Below are 26,568 nucleotides of genomic sequence, written 5' to 3'. Positions count from 1 at the left end.
ATTAAAATTGGAAAACTAAGTTTCTTATGTTTGGCAGTTTTGTGCATCACTAGCAATAACAATACACCCGGAAACAGGGCACTTGTCAGTAAATAAAAAAAGTTTACTATTAAACCCAAATGTAAAACGATAGTATCTCTGGAAGAGCAGCTTTATACGCATAGCAAGATGACCAGATGTTACAAAAGACCTGGCCCGCTTTTGGACATTTTCAACGAAATGGTTAAACACTTCTATCAACAGATCTTTGACAAACAATGCCGGTACCCAACACTGTTCAGTGTTTACCCTCCATAAAGAACAATAACACATTACAGTACCCCAACTTCCCCGTATATTAGAAGACTTACCTGCTGAATAAGGATCCCAAACAACAACCCTACTAAAACGTCCATGTTAAACCCTCTACCGTACCGTATCTTACTCTCATACAAAACCTTCTCCTAACATTAGATGCTGCTATAGAACAACCTTCCACATCTGACTCAGAAACCCACCCACTTTCAACCACGAATCCCAACAGCGCGTCCCACAACATCCCAGCCAAGAGGTGTAACATGCAAAATCCAACTGGTCCGCGGTCCTATCAATTCCGCGTTTTGCCGGCGATGGACGTTTATACCGGACGGGTCCAACGAGGTAAATAAAATTTCAGGTGGCTTTAATAGTACTATTGTTTTGTAATGACACTACAACGTGCTATATTTCATTCAACATCCTCTATAGAAGAGTTTGCCTCTTGCAAAATTCTATAAGCTCAACGCTTAAGACTCTTTGGGATGTTGTGAGTGGATTCTTCCGGGCTTGAGGTTAAAGTTTAGTTGACTACGGAAGTAAAAGTTCAGTGTGATGTTCAAAAATGGCGGTATGTAGACTTTACTTCAAATGATGTATGATAGGTTGCATATTTATCTTAGGAGATAGATCATTTTGAGATTGTTATACAAATTATTTATGTACGTGAGCTCTTAAAATGGGAAGGTGTGTCATTTTGTTTTGTACGTTTTTTTTAAGAGGTGATAAGATTTTATCGGCACTTAACTTTTGTTGTGTTTATTTTTGTACATTCCATACATACCGCTCAATCTCTTACCGAAAGAATTCTGGATAAAGCCAAAAGTAATGAGGGGAGAAAGGCCCCAAAATAGGGACAACTTATAAATATTCCGCATGTAAACGTAGAAAGTTGCTTCAATAAAAGACGTTGTGTTCGTATGCATTTTCTGAAGGGCTGAAAGTCTGAAACTGTCATTATTGAGTGAATTCAGTCCTCACTGATTTGCCACAAGTTTTATGAGTAACAGACCAAAATATAAGTCAAAAGTATGGAAAGCTGAGAGTATTGTACACCTACTGTGAACCGTAGGTGCGTTAGTAAAATGTATTCAGAGGTTCGGTATTACAGCCGTTGTGAATGTTACAACAAAATGTATTGCGACTGTGAATGTCCTTACAAAAATTATAATTGCTTGTATGTTTAAAGCTGAAAAATAATTGGGGGAAATGCTGTTAAGATCATGCAGTCTGAGTGTACTGTGCTGTAGTTTTCATTGATTATTTCTAAGAAATTTGAGCTAACTGGTATTTTTTTATGCCGCAGCAGTTGTAATTGGTATTTCATTTCTATTGTGTGTCGGTATTCATATCGCACAGAACCTTAGAAGATGCACGGGAAGTGGAAGTTGTAGCTAGTTTTCGATAAACAAAAGGTGTTCTATAATTATAAGGACGCAACACAGCTCATTCTCTCAAGTTTGGGCTACTGGCAGTTGGGAGCCTGGATAGCCTCCCTGGATTGCTACAGTAAAGAATTTCATTTGCCTATTTAAAGGACCACTACAGGCAAATAATGAAGAAAACATATATTTTTTATCTTGCCGTGATTTACTACACCTCCCAAAGCTGCCTTCAGCAAAATAAGTACTCATTCCTAATTTTATTTTGTTTTTACTCTTGTCTGCCCTCATGGGGGCAGACACAGTGATTCCTTTGGAAAGCTAAATCTCTCCTATAATGCAGACTGTGAGGACAAATAGCCCTACCATTTGTTGTCAGACTAGACTTCCATTCACTTAGAATGGAACTCCTGAAAAAAAAATGCCAAGTTTGAGAGTCTGCAGCTCATGTGTCATTGACTGGTATACGCTGAGTTTTACAAATGTTGCTCCTGCTGATGTGCTACACATTCAGTGAAAGAAACTTGCAAAGGTGTTAACAAATTACTGAGATAAAAAAGACTTTTCACAAGGAGCAGTTTTGCAAGTTTCAGTTCCTGGCCAGGTTACTCCTCCCATCTCCCCTCCTTCAGTTGGCTAGTGTCTCACATTTCCAGCTTTGCTAGATTCAACTATTTTGTCAGCTTTGCATGACAATAGAGACAAAAAATAGCCTGGTATGCCACTAAAACTGTTCCCTTGTATGTCTCTCCACTTCTGAATAGCAATTCCCAAGAATAAAAAAAAAAAGCAAAGTCATCATTCCAGAGTTTAGGCTAGTCTATCCATTTTTTAAAATGTGCACAGTAAAATATTCAACTTGTAATGCATTGTGGCTGCTGACATGGTTATCTTTACATAGTTATTCTCTTATAGTATAACCTGAACTTATGGTATTTAATGATGCATTTTACAACAGTTCTCAGTTTCTTAACAATGACCTCCCAAGCCCCTGATGTGACCTAGTACTTTCTTACTATTGCTTTATGTAGTTTGGCATAGTTGTATATTTGTAGTGTGTTTCTCATCCTCTCAGCAGCAGACTCCTGGAGAAGCATATACTTGTATTGAAAGAGTACCAGCAGCTGTAGCAGTGATACCACACTCCAAAACAATGCACTCAAACCTAGTACTTACAAACACAAGGGAGTGTATATGTCTGAATCAAGCAGTGATGAAATTGCTAGGGACTTCACTGAGCAAAATTTTACTCTTAATTTCTCCATTTCATAATGCATAACATTCGCACCACACTTGGAGGCACACCTCCACCTTCCACAACACAGCAACCCACACCCACACAACTGCTATGGTTTCTCCCCTCAGTTATTGCAAGCCAAGAATAACACTTTTTAATAAGGGTACCTACCAGACAAGTTTGCATAGTGCACTTGGTCTACCTTCATCATCGCATCTCGCCCCCCCCCCTGCAACTGCAACATTGCCAGATAAAGCCACTGCTATGGTCCGGTTTCTCCGTATCATTATTGCAAGTCAAGAATAACACTTTTTAATAAGGATACCTACCAGACAAGTCTGCATAGGTGACTGTATATTTACAGTTCTTGTTATTGGCAGATGTGGTCCTTAACAGTTGTGTTTTAAACATTGTGACTGATTATTTACATTTCCTTTTACAGCACATTTGTTAATTTTACTAGTTATTTTTTAAACATTGTTTTGGCCAGCATGCACACCTGCAAGGATCCCCCCCCCCCCCCAAGGCAACTATAGCTTTGTCTATTGCCACTGGGTGGTATAACTTAACAATATACTTGCTGTATCTTGTCCCAAATAGATCTGCCTCCACACTGAATACTTGTAAAGTAAGGCAAGTACCATTTACTTGGTGTATTTTGTCCCCAGATAGATTTACCTTCCTTTGTATTACTGGCACACCAAGACCTTAAAGTAGTGTTTCTGCAACTAACTGCTTACACTCCTAATTTCCTGCTTCGACCTCTTCCTTGCTTACACTTTACAGTTCCAAGGCTTCCACTTCTTTTGCTGATTACTTTTCTTTGCAGTCTTCTGTGAGGGGGTGGGACAGATCTCTACCGGCTTTTTTTGGTTATACCTTCCCCCATTTTGTATCTCCCTCCTCTAACTCCCTCCTCCCCCATGCACATTAGTCTATATTAGTGGGTCTCCTTGAGCGGCGCCCTTTTGAAAGTTATCTTTTGGCCTGCTTGTGGTGAGGAAGCTTCCCCAGACCTTTTCCAGTGTGACTGCATCAGTATAAGTAAATTTAACTAGTACAATACAGCCAAACAGACACATTTGGTGTAAACAGAAACAAGTGGAACAATACATTTGGTGTACAAAGAAAAGAAACCAGTAAGCCTGTTGATATAATTGGAGTTAGTGTTAGCCCCGCTGCGCTCTGGCTCACTCTGCTCCCCTCCCTGCTTCCTATTCCCATCCACTCCCACTAGTGCTACATTTCAACTGAACGTAGCCACGCCCATCATGCTAACCACCAATCACTGAATCTGCCCCTCCCCGTACCCATTTCCTTCTCTTCCACTATTCCACATCCTGTAAAGCACAGTCTTCCATCTAACTACCTTACAATCACAAACACCTCTCAACATCCACCCCAACCCAAGCAGCTCTCTCACTCATGATCAAACCAAACCATGCCCAAACTACCCAAACCCACATACACCTCTTACTATGCTCCTAGGTGTATCCACACTCCCACTGCTAACTTCTATCACCAACCACCAAAAACAACTTTAATTTTATCCATATACCAAGAAAAACTACTTCCACTGATATTATTACAACACACCCTTTTACTCAACTAGTCCCACATCACTACCAAACCTTCTTTATTCGCCACTATGCACACAGATCACAGCCATCACACTACCAGTCTCAAACAACTGTAAAGAACTTTAAGACCCTAAGCAAACTATTCAATCTCTATTTTTACCTCAGAACCTAACTCATTAGCTGCAGTGATATACACCCAAACCCAGGCCCTGAAAATCTAGGCGCCCCAACCCTCAACCTGAATGATACCCTACTCCACAGAGACAAATCCACGCTCTTCATTTTAAATTTAAATGTTAGGTATACTAAACAAAGTCCATGACCTTCATGCACTACTCTCCTTTTATCAACCTGAGATGGACATACTAACAGAGACTTGGCTTAAACCAGGCAACCACAACAATGAAATCACTCCACCAGGTTACAATATAATTCGTAGTGATAGAATAGGTAAAAAAAAGGGGGGGGTGTGTGTTGCTGTAGTGTATAAATCTCACATCATCCTTGAGAAAGTAGACATAACAACCCTAGACCTCGTAAAGTTGAACTCACTCTAACAAAACTAAAACTTGATGATAAATGCATCAACATCATAGGGTGCTACATCCCTCCAGGCAACAATATCCCCATTACAGAAAAAGTCCTAGAAAGGATGTCTTAACTCCCTCCCCCAGGAAAGCATAGTATTAGGAGATCTTAATACTGACTGGCAAAACTGTTCCAGTCATAAGCCACTCTCCCATATTAACCTACATGGCCTAACCCAACTCATCACTTCTTCCCACAAGAACAGACAAGAGAACCAAACATCAATCCACTCTAGATTGGATACTCGTATCCCACCCATCACTGATATCCCTAGCAGGATATCTACCAGACACCAAGTAGTTACCAAGCCACATTCTTACTCTGATCAAAATCACCACAACTGACCCAAATATCTACATGCCTAATTAGAAACAAAAAACACTTTAACTGCTTCAACTTTATAAACGACCTAAAAATGTGCAACTGGACCCCCCCCCCCCTAAAAAACTTACCTCTTGATGAAGCTGTACTATATTTCAATACTACCTCCTTAAACACCATTAATCATCACACCCCCTCCAGAACAACAAGAATTAAAACTAAATATGCCCCCTGGTTAGCCCCAGACACAAAATCCCTCCTCAAAAAAAGAAACAAGGCCTGGACCAACTACCTAAACAGTAAATCCCAACTGAACAAACAAATATATGTTGAACTACATAAAGCCAGAAAACTCACCATAACAGACAAAACATCTTGCTACCAAAAGTTACAGGATAAGCACAGGAACAACCCACAAAAATTCTGGGCAGCAATTAACTCTATTCTACAACCAGGTAAAACTACCCCAACCCCAAAAATAGATGATAACCAAGAAGACATCCCCACACAATTTAATAAATACTTTACGGAAACCATCCAAACCCTTGCAAACAACCAACCCTATGACAACATCCCCATCCCTGCAAATCCACCCCACATCCCCAACTAACAATTGCCTCAAGTTCAGCTTCCACCCAGAACCAACCAAATCCATTGAAAAACTACTCCGCAAGCTCAAACCAATGTCTCTAGCTGCAGATAAATTACCCGCTGAATACCTCCACCTGGCTGCAGAAGCCATATCGTATCCTGTCTCTATCCTAATTAACAGGTCCATCTCCGAGTGTATAGTACCCAAGCTATGGAAAATATCACATATCATCCCTGTACATAAAGAGGGAACCTCCCTGGAATTCAGTAACTACCGCCCTATAGTCATACTACCCCCTTTATCTAAAATTTTAGAGAGGGTAATACACAAGCAACTAATGAAATCTCTCCTACAAAATAATCTAAAAGCAACACAACAACATGGCTTTAGACCCTTCCATAGCACCTCCACCGCACTAAGAGAATTCACCAACATTGTCAATACTCACAGAAACAATGGACTCCTTGTATCTGCCACCTTCCTTGACTTGTCAAAAGAATTCAATATGGTTAATCACAATAAACTCCTTCTTTCACTAGCAACTCTAAACTTTACCACCCCTGCCATCTTCTGGTTCAAAAACTACCTAGAGAGAAGGAAACAAGCTGTTATGTGGAAAAAACAACTCTCCCCCTCCCTACTGTCTCCCTAAGAGTACCCCAAGGCTCCATCCTGGGGCCACTTCTTTTTACCCTCTTTACCAATCAGCTCCCAAACAGTATTTCTAAAGCCTCAATAGTGCAATATGCAGATGATACCACCATAATATGTGCAGCCAAATCAATGGACATCCTTCACTCCTTAACTCAGGAATGCTTTTCCCTAGCAGAAACTTGGATTACAAATCAAAGGCACATTCTGAACCCAAGTAAAAGAAAGCTAGTACTCTTTAGCTCCCACAGAGCCACACCTCCCACTGATTCTTTCTTCATCTCCTCCTTTAACAAGACCACAATCACCCCCACAAATCATACCAAACTATTAGGGGTTGAAATAGATAATCATCTTAGATTTTACCTACATATTTCTATAACCATAAAAAAGTACATACAAAATTTGGCCTACTGTATCGCAATAAAAAATTCCTCACTGACCACTCCAAAACTACAACAGGACTCTCCTACTATCCACCCTACTTTATGCCTCCCCTGTGCTTACAAATCTCCACAAATCTGACCTAAACAAACCGGATAGTTGTTATAATAAGATAGCCAAATTCGTTACAACCTCTCCCATCAGAACACATCACTGTGAATGCCTAAAAAAAACTCAGTTGGCTAGAACTACCACTACTACTTCAACTCAATCACCTATCACTAGCCCACAAAGTAATGCATAACTCTGAAAACACCCCAGCCCTACAAAATCTTTTTCAACCCTATACAACCGCCAGGCCCTTGAGGTCTAGCACACACAACTTCCTCAAAGTAACCAAATGTAACAATGAAGCTGGTAAGTCTATCTACAGCCACTGTATAGCAAAAACCTGGAACTCCCTTCCTGCCCACTGACAACAAATCCCCATCACAGTTCAAGAAACTTGTTAAAACTCACTTTTTTTTAATAATCATCTGTGCTCCTGTATCCCCTCTGGCTAATGTCTCATTAGAACACTTCACCTAACTTAAATAACTCTGCTTAACCAACCATAGTACTGTACCCACTTAGGACGGTTAATCTACTGCTCATCCCATCTCTCCAGGAGTTAGGGAAAACTACCCCAGCAATGCTGTGCTTTCCATAAGCAACTAAAACCAGGCAAAGACCTAGTGAATCAGTTTGTTATCCTTCTCAACTACAGCGAGCATCATCTGCTCTCTCAGAGCCTTATTCTACGTCTCTCTGCTTTTACTCTGATAGATTTCACAGGAATCCTAAACTTAGGAATATCTTCTAAAATTTATTATATTGACGAGAACTAATGTATCCTGTTAGTTAATATGCATGTCAAAGTCTCTTCTATGGAAATTATGTCAAAATTCTGTCCTTAAAACTATGTTTTGTAAAAAAAATGTTCTCTTGGAGATTTTCTCCCCAGGCCTCCAGTGTAAAATGGGCTTGTAATCCAGTTGGACTCTCCCAGTCAACAAATGTAAAATTTAATAAACATACCAGTCAAATTTAAGGTTTTTCTCACCTCTCTGCAAAACACTGCTGTAATGGCTTTGGCACACAAATGAAAATGATTGTTGGGTGTTGATTCAAAATGCCCATCCATATCTCTCAACAGTACAGATTTTTGCAGAAAGTCCAGATTGTTTGTCTGTTTTTCATAAAATTGCAGTTTTCTGTCAAATCACTGGCAAATCATTGAACAGCGAACTCAGAAAACTGACAGGCATTTGATTTTCAGACTTCATATCCTTAAGAAAATTCACTCAAATGCAAAACCTGTTTATCAACTTTGTAAGTGCAATATTTATAAATTGTCCCAATTTATGGGCCTTTCTCCTCTATTATTTATGGCCTGGTCCAGATTTCTTGTTCTATGATGTTGAGAGGTATGCTGCCATCCCTTCCTACTGTAGCCAGTCCAATGCACTTGCACGTGTCCCCCTCAGCAGGGAAGCACGCAGGTATCAGTGCAGATTTGCTTTATAGTTCTTTTATACCACACACACACACACACACACACACACACACAAGATACACGGTTAATGTGGACAATTCTGTTTGTTCAAAGTCACCAAACATTTCTCCAAACCCAGTTTTATGACACTTGCTACCAATCCACTTGACAGTTTGCAGCTGTAAATCTTGTTGTCCATGTTACTTCTTCTTTTCCTTGGTTTCGTTTCTCTTACTTGTAATGTAACTTTTACTCATTTTTTCTCTTGCTTCCCATATCTACCCTAATTATTACTTCTAACAAATACTTTTTCTCACTCTTTCTTCTCTTCCCCTCCTCCTCTTTATCCACTTTGAACTCTTAACACTCTGACATGCTTTGAGTAAATAATGAACTGTCACCCTTATGTCATCGCATTTTAATGCTACATAATATTATATTTAGTCTAATAACAGGTTCATAGGTAGGTACTAGGCTATCAGCCCAAGGGCCTAAGTAAGCCTAAGCAACAAAGTTCCCTGGCTTATGCCACCCAAGAAAGTTATTTTCCCATGCCACTGTCGAGCAGAGCCACAGAAGTGATTCCCAGGGCATATTTCCTATTTCCCATCCACTCGAAGATTTTTCTTGAAGCCTGCTAATGACGAAATTTACTTGAAATAGATGGGTAGCTTGTTCCAGAGTATGGGAAGTCTCTGGGACAGGAATCTATCCTTCCAGCATGTCCTGTTTATTGTGGTGACAAGGTTTCGGTCCCTAGAGCATGCATCTCGGAGGCACTGGGATTTCTTTAGGTGTAGCATGTCCAACAGCTCTGGGTTTGACATAGCTTTATATGTTAGGCAGAAATCACCTCCGAGTAGACGATATGCTACTGAGTAAAGCTGGAGTTTTTTGAGATGGTCAGTGTAGGGCATCTGTTTGAGGCAAGTAATCCTCTTTGCGAGAGAGTTCTGTGGCCTCTCCAGCTGCTGCAGATGTCTTGTGAGGTACATTCCAAAAGGGGCTTTGTACTCTATAATGGGTCTAATGAATGTCGAGTAGAGGGGAACACTGACCTCTTTTTCCTGGATGAGAATCCTTTTGTGATGAGGTTTGCCACGTAGAAGGACTTCCTGACTACTGTGGCGATCTGATTATCAAAGGAGACTACTGTCCACCTGGGTCCCAAGGTCTCATCACACATTCGGTGTTAAGTAGACTGCTGCCTATGTGGTAGTTCATGGGTACAGAGTTTTTACCAAAGGGGATGACAATGCACTTTTTGGCATTGAGCTTGAGGCCATGGCTCTGACACCAGGCATCTGTCTCAGTGAGGCCCTTCTGTAGGATGTCCACATCATTTGGGGACTACTATGGCTCCTAGTTTGTAGTCATCTACGTACATTGTTAGCTAGAGGCCTTCTGTGTTAGCCTGTACTTCAGAGAAGTAGATACCAAACAGGAGAGGTCCCAGGACTGAACCTTGTGGTACTCCACTTGTCACTGGTTTAAAGTCAGACTTGGAGTCAGGAACTTTTACAGTGTGGGTTCTGTCAGTGAGCCAGTTGGCAGCCCATCTTGTGACATAGGGCTTTATACCTAGTTTAGTGAGTTTAGCTATAATTCCAGAATGGGGGATGGTGTCAAAAGCCTTGGCGAGGTCAAGATAGGCTGTGTGGACCACCTTACCCTCATCTACGGCTTTGGTAACTGCCTCAAAAAAATTGATTAGGTTCAGGAGGCATGTTCTGCCTTTCACAAACCTGAACCGGGTGGGGTCCACAGTTTGGAGGTTACCAATGTCTTTGTTTATGAGTTCCATGATGATGCATTCCATGGCCTTGCAGACCAGGCTCGTCAGGCTAATAGGGCGATAGTTCCCGGGATCAGTGTTGGCGAGCCAGTTTGTTCTGAAGTTAGTGTAAAACGCAGCCTGGAATGTTGTCCAGTCCCATGGATGCTGTGTTTTTGGCTTTAGAGTGTGCAGCTTTTACCTGTGTAGTTGTGATTACAGGGACTCTGCATTCTTCCTGTACAGATATGGGCCCTTTGGAGGGTGAGAGAGGGACAAAGTTAGCACTAAACCTATCTGCCAGGATGTTGGCAATATCAGTTGGTTCTGTAATTTTCGTGCCGTTGTGCTGTAACTCAGAGCAGATCTGGGTGTTGCCACTGAAATTTTTGACATGGCTATAGAATGCTTTGTGGTTGTCCTTAGAATCGGTGGCGATTTTGTTTTCGTGGCTAGCTTTGGAGGCTCTTATAAAAGATCTCAGCTTCTTACTGAGGCTGACCAGGGAGCTCCACCACTCATGAGAGTTTACTCTCTTTTGCAACAATTTCTTCCTTCTGTTGTACAGTTTGTTTATGGCAGGGGACCACCACATTGGCTTCCTTTTTTTGGAGGATAGCTTCTTGGTTCTGTTTGGGATAGCATGATCCATGCCTTCATGTAAGTGCCTGTAGAGTGCATTAGGATGGAGACAGGATATGATATGGCTTCTGCAGCCAGGTGGAGGTATTCAGCGGGTAACTTACCTGCAGCTAGAGACGTTCGTTTGAGCTTGCGGAGTAGTTTTTCAATGGATTTGGTTGGTTCTGGGTGGAAGCTGAACTTGAGGCAATTGTTAGTTGGGGGTGTGGGGTGGATTTGCAGGGATGGGGATGTTGTCATAGGGTTGGTTGTTTGTAAGGGTCTGGATGGTTTCCGTAAAGTATTTATTAAATTGTGTGGGGATGTCTTCTTGGTTATCATCTATTTTGGGGTTGGGGTAGTTGTTTTACCTGGTTGTAGAATAGAGTTAATTGCTGCCCAGAATTTTTGTGGGTTGTTCCTGTGCTTATCCTGTAACTTTTGGTAGCAAGATGTTTTGTCTGTTTTGGTGAATTATTTGGCTTTATGTAGTTCAACATACATTTGTTTGTTCAATTGGGATTTACTGTTTAGGTAGTTGGTCCAGGCCTTGTTTCTTTTTTTGAGGAGGGATTTTGTGTCTGGGGCTAACCAGGGGGCATATTTAGTTTTAATTCTTGTTGTTCTGGAGGGGGCATGATGATTAAGGGTGTTTAAGAAGGTAGTATTGAAATATAGTACAGCTTCATCAAGAGGTAGGTTTTTAAGGGGAGTCCAGTTGTACATTTTTAGGTCGTTTATAAAGTTGAAGCAGTTAGTGTTTTTTGTTTCTAATTAGGCATGTAGATATTTGGGTCAGTTGTGGTGATTTTGATCTGAGTAAGAATGTGGCTTGGTAACTACTTGGTGTCTGGTAGACACCCTGCTAGGGATATCAGTGATGGGTGGGATACGAGTATCCAATCTAGAGTGGATTGATGTTTGGTTCTCTTGTCCTTGTGAGGGGAAGTGATGAGTTGGGTTAGGCCATGTAGGTTGATATGGGCATGTGGCTTATGAATGAAACAGTTTTGCCAGTCAGTATTAAGGTCTCCTAATACTATGCTTTCCTGGGGGAGGGAGTTAGATATCCATTCTAGGAGTTTTTCTGTAATGGGGATATTGTTGCCTGGAGAGATGTAGCACCCTATGATGTTGATGCGTTTATTATCATTAAGTTTTAGTTTTATTAGAGTGAGTTCAACTTTGAGGTCTAGGGTTGTTATGTCTACTTTCTCAAGGATGATGTGAGATTTATACACTACAGCAACCCCCCCCCCTTTGTTTTACCTATTCTATCACTACGAATTATACTGTAACCTGGTGGAGTGATTTCATTGTTGTGGTTTGCCTGGTTTAAGCCAAGTCTCTATTAGTATGACTATCTCAGGTTGATAAAAGGAGAGTAGTGCATGAAGGTCGTGGACTTTGTTTAGTATACTTAACATTTAAATTTAAAATGAGTGTGGATTTGTCTCTGTGGAGTAGGGTATCATTCGGGTTGGGGCTCCTAGAGTTTCTGGGCTTGGGTTTGGGTGTATATCACCACAGCTAATGAGTTAGGTTCTGATAAAGTTTGAGTAGTTTGTTTAGGGTCTTAAAGTTCTTTATAGCTGTTTGAGTCTGGTAGTGTGATGGCTGTGATCTGTGTGCATAGTGGTGAACAAAGAAGGTTTGGTAGTGATGTGGGACTAGTTGAGTAAAATGGTGTGTTGTAATAATGTCAGTGGAAGTAGTTTTTCATGGTATATGGATAAAATTAAGTTGTTTTTGGTGGTTGGTGATAGAAGTTAGCAGTGGGAGTGTGGATACACCTAGGAGCATAGTAAGAGGTGTATGTATGTGGGTTTGGGTAGTTTGGGCATGGTTTGGTCATGTGTGAGAGAGCTGCTTGGGATGGGGTGGGTGTTGAGAGGTGTTTGTGATTGTAAGGTAGTTAGATGGAAGACTGTGCTTTACAGGATATGGAATAGTGGAAGAGAAGGAAATGGGTACAGGGGTGGGGCAGATTCAGTGATTGGTGATTAGCATGATGGGCGTGGCTAAGTTCAGTTGAAATGTAGCACTAGTGGGGGTGGGTGGGAATAGGAAGCAGGGAGGGGAGCGGAGTGAGCCCGAGCGCAGCGGGGCTAACACTAACTCCAGTTATATCAATGGGCTTACTTGTTTCTTTACTTTGCACACCAAATGTATCATTCCACTTGCTTCTGTTTACACCAAATGTGTCTGTTTGGCTGTATTGTACTAGTTTAATTTACTTGTACTGATGCAGTCACACTAAAAAAGGTCTGGGGAAGCTTCCTCACCACAAGCAGGCCAAAAGATATATAAAAATTACGGCAACCACAAAGTGCAGTCCAATCCACAAAAAGCAACATTAAAACTGAAAACTGAAACTGAACCATTCAAGTTAACAAATACTGTGTATTTATTGAAATAGAACCACGACTAAGCGCTTTCGCCAGCAATCTGGCTTCCTCAGAGTCGTTTACCTTATATTCAAGTGCTCTTAATATGTTAAACACTCAAAGCTCATTGGAACAATTCATTAAACACACCCCCATACATACAAAACCCCATGATCTTTACAAATAAATTATATCAACTACTTAAATCATTATTACATATCTACCTATTACTACGTTAAAAACAACAATAAGAATTAAATGAAAAAATGAATACACATATATATATATATATATATATATATATATATATATATATATATATATATAAATTCTATAACTCATACATGGTGATGTCATTTCCATAATATAGTGTGTCTGATGTTAATTTCTAATGTTCTAATAATGCATAAAAAAGGTCTGGGGAAGCTTCCTCACCACAAGCAGGCCAAAAGATAACTTTCAAAAGGGCGCCGCTCAAGGAGACCCACTAATATAGACTAGTTCATGTGCATGGGGGAGGAGGGAGTTAGAGGAGGGAGATACAAAATGGGGAAGGTATACCCAGAAAAAGCCGGTAGAGATCTGGCCTGCCCCCCCCCCCCCCTCACCGAAGACTGCAAAGAAAAGTAATCAACATAAGAAGTGGAAGACTTGAAGCTGTAATGTAAGCAAGGAAGAGGTCGAAGCAGGAAATTAGGAGTGTAAGCAGTTAGTTGCAGAAACACTACTTTAAGGTCTTTGTGTGCAAGTAATACAAAGGAAGGTAAATCTATCTGGGGGACAAAATACACCAAGTAAATGGTACTTGCCTTACTTTACAAGTATTCAGTGTGGAGGCAGATCTATTTGGGACAAGATACAGCAAGCATATTCAGTTATGACACCCAGTGGCAATAGACAAAGCTATAGTTGCCTTGGGGGGGGGGGGGGGGCTTGCAGGTGTGCATGCCGGCCAAAATATTGTTTAAAAAATAACTAGTAAAATTAACAAATGTGCTATAAAAGGAAATGTAAATAACCAGTCGCAATGTTTAAAACGTAACATAACATAAAGGACCATATCTGCTAATAACAAGAACTGTAAATATCTGGTCATCTATGCAGTCTGGTAGGTATCCTTATTAAAAAGTGTTATTCTTGGCTTGCAATAATGGTAGGGAGAAACCAGACAGTAGCAGTGGTTTTATCTGGCAATGTTGCAGTTGCTGGGGGGGGGGGACCCAAGCTGCAATGATGCAGGTAGACCAAGTGCATTATGCAGACTTGTCTGGTAGGTATCCTTATTAAAATGTGTTGTTCTTGGCTTGCAATAACTGAAGGGAGAAACCATAGCAGTTGTGTGGGTGTGGGTTGCTGTGTTTGTGGAAGGTGGAGATGTGCCTTTGTAAGTCTGGTGCGAATGTTATGCATTATGAAATGGAGAAATTAAGAGTAAAATTTTGCTCAGTGAAGTCCCTAGCAATTTCATCACTGCTTGATTCAGACATATACATTCCCTTGTCTTTGTCAGTACTATGTTTGAGTGCATGGTTTTGGAGTGTGGTATCACTGCTACAGCTGCTGGTACTCTTTCTATACAAGTATATGCTTCTACAGGAGTCTGTTGCTGAGAGGATGAGAAACACACTACAAATATACAACTAAGACAAACTACATAAAGCAATAGTACGAAAGTACTAGGTCACATCAGTCTTGGGAGGTCATTGTTAAGAAACTGATAATTGTTGTAAAATTTATCATTAAATACCATAAGTTCAGGTTGTACTATAAGAGAATAACTATGTAAAGATAACCATGTCAGCAGACAAAATGCATTACAATCTGAATATTTTACTGTGCACATTTTAAAAAAATGGATAGACTAGCCTAAACTCTGGACTGATGAGTTTGCTTTTTGTTTTTTTTTTATTCTTGGGAATTGCTATTCAGAAGTGAAGAGACATACAAGGGAACAGTTTTAGTGGCACACCAGGCTATTTTTTTATGTCTATTGTCATGCAATGCTGACTAAGTAGTTGAATCTAGCAAAGCTGGAAATGTGAGACTGTAGCCCACTGAAGGAGGGGAGATGGGAGGAATAACCTGGCCAGGAACTGAAACTTGCAAAACTGCTCCTTGTGGAAAGTCTTTTTTATCTCAGTAATTTGTTGACACTTTTTTGTAAGTTTCTTTCAGTGAATGTGTAGTACATCAGTAGGAACAACATTTGTAAAACTCAGCACATACCAGTCAATGACACATGAGCTGCAGACTCTCAAACTTGGCAGTTTTTTCAGGAGTTACATTCTAAGTGAATGGAAGTCTAGTCTGACAACAAATGGTAGGGCTATTTGTCCTCACAGTCTGCATTATAGGACATATTTAGCTTTTCATATGAATCACCATGTCTGCCCCCATGAGGGCAGACGAGTAAAAACAAAATAAAATTGGGAATGAGTACTTATTTTGCTGAAGGCAGCTTTGGGAGGTGTAGTAAATCATGGCAAGATAAAAAATATATGTTTTCTTCATCATTTGCCCGTAGTGGTCCTTTAAAGTTCGCTTAGTGAGTTAATATGGCTGAACTGAATCTGGGAAAAATCCCCAGATGGCCAGGGACACTCTTTAACTTATTCGTAGGGTCAGCTTAATATGGTAACGAAATAAAAGAATGGGAATTGTAATATCTTCAGAATAAATGATGCCACTGTTGTATTCAGCTTGTCATATCGTCAAACCATTATCTTAATTCAGTCTTGTGCACGACAACCAGTCTTCACCAATACCTGAACAGTTGTACTAATGTGTCTCAGCCATGTACATAGTTGTGATACTGCCCACCCCGCCTCTATATTTCTAACCTAAATCTTATGATGACTATAAACCGTTTTAAACCCCATGTCTTGACTGCAATATTAGCATATAAGTAGCATCTCTGGTCTCCCCTGAAAATGGTAGTAAAGCGGTTAACAAAATATAAAATAAAACTTTCTGCCTTGCCTAGTTCCATCCCTCACCTCCGTTTTGAATGTCTAAGCACTAATTACATGAGCTCTTATTTCGTTAACAAACCCCTCCCCAATACAGCTGTTAATGCTCAATGTTCAACAAGTATTAATGCATAAGTATATATTGTAGTGTAGTTAGTAGTTGCCTTTGTCATATGAATGTAATCTAATTAGCAAATGAACATGCAACTGTTAATGTATATTCAGAAAAAGCCGGTACCCCTGATGGCAATAAAACGATAGAAATAGTCCAAAAAATCCAAAGAATGAGTCACTGAAGATTCTGTTGCAAGTAAATGTCCATTTATTTAGAAAGAGGAGTGAGCGCTTTCGCCATAAGGCTTTATCAAACTCTTAAACATTAAAACCTTAATTAAAATCTTTTATAAAACATAAAAACTGCTTTCATTGGTCAAAAAATATATGCGTCACAGTTTAAACTCTTAAAGCAGTAGTTCACATAATGCCTTCTAAACAATGTTCCTCTATACAATCTGTAACATAAAACAACATTATATGAATCAAAATACTGATTTATGCATGAAATGATTTTACGCCCTTTTAGGTTCATAAAAATATCGCTTGTTAGGACCCTTATAATCACAGGAGAGTAACTTATCAATAATAAAAACAAAGCATCATATGAAAAAAGAAAATAAACATCATACAAAATCGCTCTATAGCGATCGTGACAAAACAAGCAAAACAAAAGCTGTGTGCATACAAAATCAGCTGCACACCAAGTTAGCATTGCTGTTAAAATATCATGCCTGGTAGGCATACTTTGCCGAAAGGTGTGCTACGACCTTTCTGATTTGTAAATTTTGTATATGGTATCGGTGCCCATACGGTCACATAAAAGTAAATAAACAATGGTAAGAACCATGTCACATATAAAGGAAATAGTCAACAACATGGTAAATGGCATTATAGCGATAAAAGCCTGACTCTAAAAAATAAACAAACAAATCTAAGTTATATACATACAATGCCGGAAGTGCATACTGTTCCGAGTAGTTCGTATCCTATTCAAAACTTCAACAGTATTTCACAAGCTCACTATTTAATTAAAACGCCATAAAAAGGCTCAAGCCGCAGAACGGCAATCAAAACACATCTTTAAAACACCAGATATAGTGGATGCTTCGTTCATACTAAATTGGCATCACTAAGTATTTAAACGCTGCCCTGAAATCATGTGCAATGAACGAATTCAATCGAAGGGTGCTCTCCATAGGTTGGAACCCCTAAACAGTGTTTCACATGGAACACACCATCATTCAAGCAAAGTACCTTAAATACATTCCATCAGGTATATTCAGCAATGCATCGATCCAACTGCATATTTCTACAGAAAGTAATCATATGCTCATCCTAAGTTTCTTTAAATACACTCAGTGTGTTTTGACCCTCATATATACGTAGTGACTGAAAGAACTGTATAGAAGGTGAAACGTCATATAAGGAAGGAAGGTGAAAAACGTCTTAACTGATCGCACGGAGACGGTCAAAATGTTCTTCTGAAATAACAATAACTAGTTTACTGTGCTTAAACAAAGTTAACAATACAGATTGATAGTATAGCCGTGAAACCATGCTTACTAAACCAAATATGTTGGTATCTGCGTAGACACAATTAAGATAATTCATATTCCAGTGAACTTAACGTTAACACAGCAGTTGACTACTATAACACAATCAGAAATTGTTACAGATTGTATAGAGGAACATTGTTTAGAAGGCATTATGTGAACTACTGCTTTAAGAGTTTAAACTGTGACGCATATATTTTTTGACCAATGAAAGCAGTTTTTATGTTTTATAAAAGATTTTAATGTTTTAATGTTTAAGAGTTTGATAAAGCCTTATGGCGAAAGCGCTCACTCCTCTTTCTAAATAAATGGACATTTACTTGCAACAGAATCTTCAGTGACTCATTCTTTGGATTTTTTGGACTATTTCTATCGTTTTATTGCCATCAGGGGTACCGGCTTTTTCTGATTGGTACTTTTATTTATTTTTACTTGCGTGGAACCCCGTCTCTGTTTGTGACTGCACTGCTTTGGGATTGTGAATTTTGTTACATATTTTTCGTCAGGGCAGCTACGGAAGAGGATGGCGAACGAGAACAACACAAATATTGAACTTCCTTATGTTCCGACTACTTTGGATTATACCAACAAATTTATGCAACGGTTTCAAGCATGCGTGACTGGAGAAACCAACGTGTTACTTGATTTTGAACCCATTGTTGATGGGGACTGGAATAATCAGACTGAAGTAAGTAACTTCAATGTTACTAAAGATTTAACCGAACTAGAGACTGCTTTTATTAAACTGAAGAGGTTACAGGTTCAAAGGCAATACTTTGAAGTGTGCCTACAAAAACGTATCATACCTCGTGGGCTCCGCGTTTTAAAGATGCCCACTTCTGGTAACCACTTCCCAGACCTATTATATCGTTGGCAGCAATTAAATCTTGAACTGAGCTTCAGTTATATGAGGCTGTTAATCGATTTTCATTTACCCGAGGAAGATCTGTTAAGAACACAGGTCAACAAAATGTTTAATGACTTTAAAATTAAGTATACTGAAAATGTGCATACAGCAAAGTTAGAAAAAGTATTGGAGGATGTAATGTTGGTGGAAAAAAGGATGTTTGATCAGAAAAAGAGTAAGATAACACGTGATGTGCGTGATTTTAAAAATAATCACGTATTTACTTGGCCTAGAGACAGGAATGTAGGATATTCAAGTAATTTTTCTAATAATGAACAACAGAGGTATATTGAACGCCAGGGCAGGAATAATGGTCCATTAGGGCAACGCCTAGAGACTAGCACTAACCAGGCCAACGTCAGTGAAGTAAGATCACAAACAAACATAGTACCTGATAGTAATGGTATGGGCGAAGCCCCTAGTGAGAACAATGCAAATGGATGTTTGGATTCTAATGGGCAACACGTAGTGACACACAGTAGTGTTAGAGCCAGAGAAGAAATTACAAACACACAATCAGTAAACAGTTTGATAGGGTGTATTACGGACGTACAGAGGTCAGGAGCTGCGGTAGTTAGACCTAAAAATAATACTAATGCCTTACCCGCACCCCTCCCCATTGCTCAGCAGTATTTTTTAGAGAAGAAGAGATCCAACAGCAGGGGGAGGCAGAAAAGGAAAGGGTCCACAGAGGAACAACCTCAGGGTCCTACCATAAAGAAAATGTGGGGGAAACAGAATCACTAGTCATTAATCTTTCGAACAGGTCCTTGAGTATATTTGAAGAACAGGTCTTAAACAAAGGATTGGGTTTTATTCCCACCAAAGAAAGCAATTTGGTAGACACGGTTATAGACACCAAAGTGTTCATTCGAAACATACAACTTAAACTTGATTTTGGACAAAGTGATCCACCAAATGGAGTAAATAAATTTCGTGCTAATAGTGTGTATATCCCACAACTTCATCCGACAGTGGAAGTATTTGGGAATGTGTTAGAAGATGACATATATATAAAATGTTTCAGGAGAAACCCATTAAAAAACATGGACAGAATTTGAATTATAATCAAAGACAGGCCCTATACAGTTTAAGAGATGATAGGTCCATCACTATCAGACCTGCTGATAAGGGTGGACCCATAGTTGTAATGGATACTAGTTACTATGAACAGAAGATGTACGATATGCTCAATGACATCCAGACATATCATAAGGTTAATCAAGATGAACTGGTAGACAAGGTGTTTGGAGTATACCACACCTTGGATGACTTAGTCATGTCGTTTGACATAACTGAACAACTGTACGATTTTCTAAAGGTTAAAGACCCAATCATACCAGTAATCCAGGGCCTACCGAAGGTCCACAAAAACAAAGAAGATCCACCTATGAGACCAATTGTGGCAGGCCAGGGATGGGTAACGGAACCCATGTCCTTGTATTTGGAAGATATTTTGAGGCCATTGGTGAATAAAAACAAAATGATTTTAAGAGATAGTAAGCAGTTTTTGATTGATCTCTACACCCATACACAACATCTACAGGACGACCAACAGTTCCTCATGGTTACCCTGGACGTTGTGAGCTTGTTCACAGTGATCCCGAATGATGTAGGTATTAGGTACATTACAGATTATATGAGAGAACATTCCGATCTATCAGTTCAGAAGATAGATATAATTACACTACTCCTTGAAACAGTCCTTACCAACAATATATTTGCATTTAATGAAGACATGTATTTGCAGAAGGATGGCGTGGCTATGGGCACATCCTGTGCAAATAGCTACGCCAACCTTGTCATGGCAAGATGGGAAGATAATTTTCTTCTTAATGCATCACACAGTTCAGAGAGTATGTAGGCATGTATTGCCGGTTTGTAGATGACTTGTTTTTCCTGTGGTTGGGGGATGAGGACTCATTGAGGGATTTTGTGAGCTACCTTGAGTCAACGACTGGATTTTTGAAATTCACCATGAACTTCTCTTATGACCACATCTCTTTTTTGGATGTGGACATAGTTCGTATGTTGAATGGAATGTTAAACACCTCCATATATAGGAAGAGCTGTCAGAGAAACAACCTACTACATAGACACAGCATGCACCCACGTCATGTATTTAGCAATGTCCTTAAAGGACAGTTTATGAGAGTGTCCAGACTCAACTCTGATTATTCCCAATATGACAATGGGATACAGGAAATGAAGAAAAGATTTTTAGAAAGGGGTTATGTTGAAAATGAAATATCTGATACTATTGAAACAGTTGGTTCTCTGCGCTCGAGTAGTGCAAAACCATATTTCAGTCAATACATGGAACCCCAGAAAACTGAAAAGATTGTCAAGAATGAAGTAAGTGCTAAATTGAATTTTAGTAAAATGAGCTTGGAAGTCAAAAAAGCTATGCATAGACGATGGGATATCTTAAAGTCAGATAAGGATGTGAGTAATGTGGTAGGTCCCACACCACGTGTAACTTTTAAGAATCATCCTAATTTAAAAAGCGTATTGTGTAGACCAAGGAATATAATTCATAATGATACTATTATGAATGTAAACACCGTACCCTGCGGCAGGTGTAATCAGTGCCACTTCATCTGTAAAGATACTACGTTCACACATCCGTTGACTAAACAAGTATTTTACTTTAGTACCAATACCACCTGTGAAAGTAAAAATATAATATATGTAGCTATCTGCAATGCATGTGATGCTTATTATGTAGGGAAGACCAACCGCATGCTAAAAGAACGTGTCAGAGAACATAATTACTTAACTAGAATAGGCTCAGACCTTAATGCCTTGGCAAGGCACCATAAAGAGAAAGGAACAGATCACACATTCAGGTTCTATGTTATCCAAACAATTTTCCAAGGTTTTAGAGGTGGTGATTTGATTAATAGGACACTAGAGAACGAAACTAGATGGATAATTAGATGGAGATCGGACAGATCCCCTGGCCTTAATGACAAAGTTCAAATTAAACCGTTTCTGAATAAAAGAAGATTACACAGAGCAACGTAATTTGTTTATTCATTATATGAAATGATGTTTAATTCAGGCACACTAGGGGTCATGTATATTGTTGCACTTTTACTGATGTAGTTGTCCTAGAAGCTCCATTAGGTATATCCATGTAAACTTGAATGGAGAATATGTACGTCTCTGAGTAATAACCTCCTAGAACCTAGAAAATTGAACAGTTTATACACACATTGAATGTGGGTAAGTTCATGATGAAACCATAATTTATGATTTCATTTGAGGCTATCCTTGACCTTTAAATATGGTTACTAACGGTACCCTACTTGCAAATAGGTCATCTTAGGTATCTTTTGTCAGTCGTCTGCTACAATTTCTGATTGTGTTATAGTAGTCAACTGCTGTGTTAACGTTAAGTTCACTGGAATATGAATTATCTTAATTGTGTCTACACAGATACCAACCTATTTGGTTTAGTAAGCATGGTTTCACGGCTATACTATCAATCTGTATTGTTAACTTTGTTTAAGCACAGTAAACTAGTTATTGTTATTTCAGAAGAACATTTTGACCGTCTCCGTGCGATCAGTTAAGACGTTTTTCACCTTCCTTCCTTATATGACGTTTCACCTTCTATACAGTTCTTTCAGTCACTACGTATATATGAGGGTCAAAACACACTGAGTGTATTTAAAGAAACTTAGGATGAGCATATGATTACTTTCTGTAGAAATATGCAGTTGGATCGATGCATTGCTGAATATACCTGATGGAATGTATTTAAGGTACTTTGCTTGAATGATGGTGTGTTCCATGTGAAACACTGTTTAGGGGTTCCAACCTATGGAGAGCACCCTTCGATTGAATTCGTTCATTGCACATGATTTCAGGGCAGCGTTTAAATACTTAGTGATGCCAATTTAGTATGAACGAAGCATCCACTATATCTGGTGTTTTAAAGATGTGTTTTGATTGCCGTTCTGCGGCTTGAGCCTTTTTATGGCGTTTTAATTAAATAGTGAGCTTGTGAAATACTGTTGAAGTTTTGAATAGGATACGAACTACTCGGAACAGTATGCACTTCCGGCATTGTATGTATATAACTTAGATTTGTTTGTTTATTTTTAGAGTCAGGCTTTTATCGCTATAATGCCATTTACCATGTTGTTGACTATTTCCTTTATATGTGACATGGTTCTTACCATTGTTTATTTACTTTTATGTGACCGTATGGGCACCGATACCATATACAAAATTTACAAATCAGAAAGGTCGTAGCACACCTTTCGGCAAAGTATGCCTACCAGGCATGATATTTTAACAGCAATGCTAACTTGGTGTGCAGCTGATTTCGTATGCACACAGCTTTTGTTTTGCTTGTTTTGTCACGATCGCTATAGAGCGATTTTGTATGATGTTTATTTTCTTTTTTCATATGATGCTTTGTTTTTATTATTGATAAGTTACTCTCCTGTGATTATAAGGGTCCTAACAAGCGATATTTTTATGAACCTAAAAGGGCGTAAAATCATTTCATGCATAAATCAGTATTTTGATTCATATAATGTTGTTTTATGTTACAGATTGTATAGAGGAACATTGTTTAGAAGGCATTATGTGAACTACTGCTTTAAGAGTTTAAACTGTGACGCATATATTTTTTGACCAATGAAAGCAGTTTTTATGTTTTATAAAAGATTTTAATTAAGGTTTTAATGTTTAAGAGTTTGATAAAGCCTTATGGCGAAAGCGCTCACTCCTCTTTCTAAATAAATGGACATTTACTTGCAACAGAATCTTCAGTGACTCATTCTTTGGATTTTTTGGACTATTTCTATCGTTTTATTGCCATCAGGGGTACCGGCTTTTTCTGATTGGTACTTTTATTTATTTTTACTTGCGTGGAACCCCGTCTCTGTTTGTGGCTGCACTGCTTTGGGATTGTGAATTTTGTTAATGTATATTACTGAATGTTTAAAAATTTTTAATATTTTGGAAGCTTGTCTCTGTAGACCTCTGCCAGAATGGGAGGTTTTGACTAAACCTGGTAAACAAGTGAAATAAAGTTAATGAATTAAAAAGTGTGCATCTCTAATTGTGGTGTTTAAATATAACTCTCCAAAACTCACCAGTTTTAGGAGGGATTGAGAAGAACAGCTAATGAGTCAAAATCGGGAACAGTTGCGAGGTAGTATATACTCGCTTGTACCTTTCTTTCCTCTCCTATGCAGATGACACGGCCCTCTGCTTATCCAACCATTCCCTAATTGCTGAGGAGCAGGATCAACAGGTTTGACTTAAGTTGCCTCTGTGAGTGGATTGCTATTAAGTGTCATTCTAAATGTATCCAAAACTAAGTGTAGAGGGTGGCTTAATGGCTAAGGTGTTTGCCTTAAAGTGCAGGGTTTGAGTCTCCTAAGGGATAATTGGCCAGGCTTAAAATGGCTCACAAGGGCAGTTAGCTTAGTACTAAACTATGAGCCTATAAGTATGGTGAAGTTTTTTGGTACTAAACAAAAATGAGCAGAGCCCATCTGTGAACACAACAGCCATCCCTTAGAGCAAGTTTCCACTTTCAAGAATAGTGCTGTGTGGTCAAGTCCTTCACTTGGCTTCCAGCTGCATCTTCTTTTTAATTTGGGTAAAACATATACTTTGCTCTTGCACTACTTCAGATCTGCAACAGGGAAAAGAATCCTAGTCCTTCCACTCAAATCAGCAGCCGTTACTAAACTCCACTATTCAAAGACTAGAAAACGAAATATGTATAACCCAACGGTGGGCGTCCCTCCCACTTGAAATTAAACAGTTATTCTCTTATTCCAATTTATGTTATTTACTAAAAATCACAATTGATCAACAGAATATTTCTGCTACCCTTGGGTCGCATCAATCAAGTCTGCTTTAACTTTTCTCCACTCTGTCTGCTACTAAGATCCTTTGCTCCTTTAAACATTTCTGATTTTTCTTTCTACATTTTTTCAAATATTGTGAAACTTTTGTACATAAGGCCAATAGGAGGTTACTAGGCTAATGGCCCTGGGACCCTTACAAGCCTAGCCAAGAGTTTAACCCCAAAAAGAAACCTCAGTCAGCACCTTGTTTTCTCTGTCAATGAGGGATACAGGTGGAACAAATTTGTATCCCCCACCCCCCTCCAAGGTTGTGCTTGGGGTCAGCGAGGTACTCTGATATGTATGGAAAGTCTATTCCAGAGATGGGGCAGCCTGTGGAAGAAAAACCTGTCTCTCCAGCAGGTTTTGTTGTCACATAGTAGATTCGAGCCTTTCCGGTGGGTAATGGCGAGAGGAGTTAGACTTGTGGATATGGAGCATCTCTAGTAGGGCAGGGTCTGATTGCCTTGTAGGTGAGCGACAATTCACCTCTGAGTAATCTGTATGATACCGAGTAGAGTGACAGTGATTTGAGCCTGTCTGCATAGAACAGGTTTTGGAGGCCATGAATTCTCTCTGAGGTACTTCTGTGGCCTCTCCAGTTGGTGCAGATGTTTGGAGAGGTACATACCAAATGGAGCATTGTACTCCATCATTGGTCTAACGATGGAGTATAGAGAGGTAATCCTTTTTTTTTCTGGATGAAATCCCTTTAACTTATGAGCTGAACAAAGTAAAAGGCGCTTCTGACCACTGCTGCTATATGATGGTTGAATGTGAAATTACTAACCTGAGTCCCCAGGTCTCACCGCAGGTGGTTTGCTTGGGGGGGGGGTTACTGTTGATGTGGTAATCAGTAGGGGCCATGGTTTTGCTGAATGCTATACTTCATAGGTTCATAGATTAGTATTGGGCTAACAGCCCTTGCGAGCCATTTTAAGCCTAGCCGATTATCCCTTGTGAGACTCAAACCCTGCACCTTAACCATTAGGCCACCTGCCATGACATTGGCACTAGTCATTATTTGCTGTGAGACCCTCTTGCAGCATTTGGGGAGTCAATGACAGCTTCTAACTTAGTCATCCGCAAACTTGGTCAGCCACAGGCCTTTTGTCTTTGCATAGATCTCTGAGAAGTAGATGCCAAACAGTATGGATCCCAGGACAGATACCTGGGGAACTCCACTAGTGACAAGTCTGCTGTCCTGAGGTGGAGATGCCTATTTTGACCGTGAGGGTCCTGTCTATGAACCTAGTTTGCTATCCCATCTGATGAGATGGGGATTTATGCCGAGTTGTCTTAGCTTCTTGATGATGCCTGAGTGGGGGATTGTCCGAGGCCTTGGTCAAGTCAGGTTGAGCTGTATGTACTGACTTTCCTTCATCCATGGCTTTGGTGATGGTCTCAAAGAAGTCTGTCAGGTTCAGTAGGCAAGATCTGCCCTTGATGAATCCAAACTGGTTGGGGTGAAGTGTTTGGAGATTGCCTATGTCCTTGTTTGAGATCATAATATGCTCCATGGCTCAGTAGAGGCACCACCTTTGTGGAAGGGGATGCCATACGGTACATTAAATTACTCTATCATTGTACTGTTGTATCATTAAGTGTGTGTTATGGTAGTGTTTTCTGCTTTAAATCTGGTCAAATTTGACTTCCTGGTGTGAAACAAGAATTGATTACTGCTCGACCCCAGTAAAAAAAAAAAAAATTTCAAATAAATACACACAATGCACATGTTTCTTCTTTCCCCTGTTGGGGGTCGCCACAGTGGATCACCTGTCTGCTCATGACTGGCAGTGGAGTTTTACGGTGTCTAGTTGCCAGCCTGGTGCCCAACCTTCCACAGAAGGCACACACA

At 39.6% G+C, this 26,568-nt stretch overlaps 2 protein-coding genes across 3 annotated transcripts in view; one reads left to right on the top strand and one right to left on the bottom strand.

Moving 5' to 3' along the window:
- Positions 1-621, bottom strand: part of SPPL2B (signal peptide peptidase like 2B) — an 859,053-nt gene extending 858,432 nt beyond the window's left edge. The window contains exon 1 of the mRNA XM_044054743.1: positions 351-621. Within this exon, the coding sequence (XP_043910678.1) occupies positions 351-395 (45 nt within the window). The 5' untranslated portion in view covers positions 396-621. The remainder of the gene's footprint in view (positions 1-350) is intronic.
- An 81-nt stretch (positions 622-702) lies between these two features.
- Positions 703-26,568, top strand: part of LSM7 (LSM7 homolog, U6 small nuclear RNA and mRNA degradation associated) — a 166,254-nt gene continuing 140,388 nt past the window's right edge. Inside the window, exon 1 of one of the 2 annotated variants that reach the window (XM_044090620.1) lies at positions 703-865. In XM_044090620.1, the coding sequence (XP_043946555.1) occupies positions 860-865 (6 nt within the window). In that variant the 5' untranslated portion in view covers positions 703-859. Of the gene's footprint in view, positions 866-18,435; positions 18,613-26,568 lie in introns of those variants that run through there. The other variant, XM_044090619.1, reaches the window with a different exon arrangement.

This window comes from Protopterus annectens, chromosome 13.part0, assembly GCF_019279795.1.
Source record: "Protopterus annectens isolate FY-2018-M chromosome 13.part0, PAN1.0, whole genome shotgun sequence".
Lineage (NCBI taxonomy): Eukaryota > Metazoa > Chordata > Ceratodontiformes > Protopteridae > Protopterus > Protopterus annectens.
This window is presented reverse-complemented; position numbering and strand designations above follow the sequence as displayed.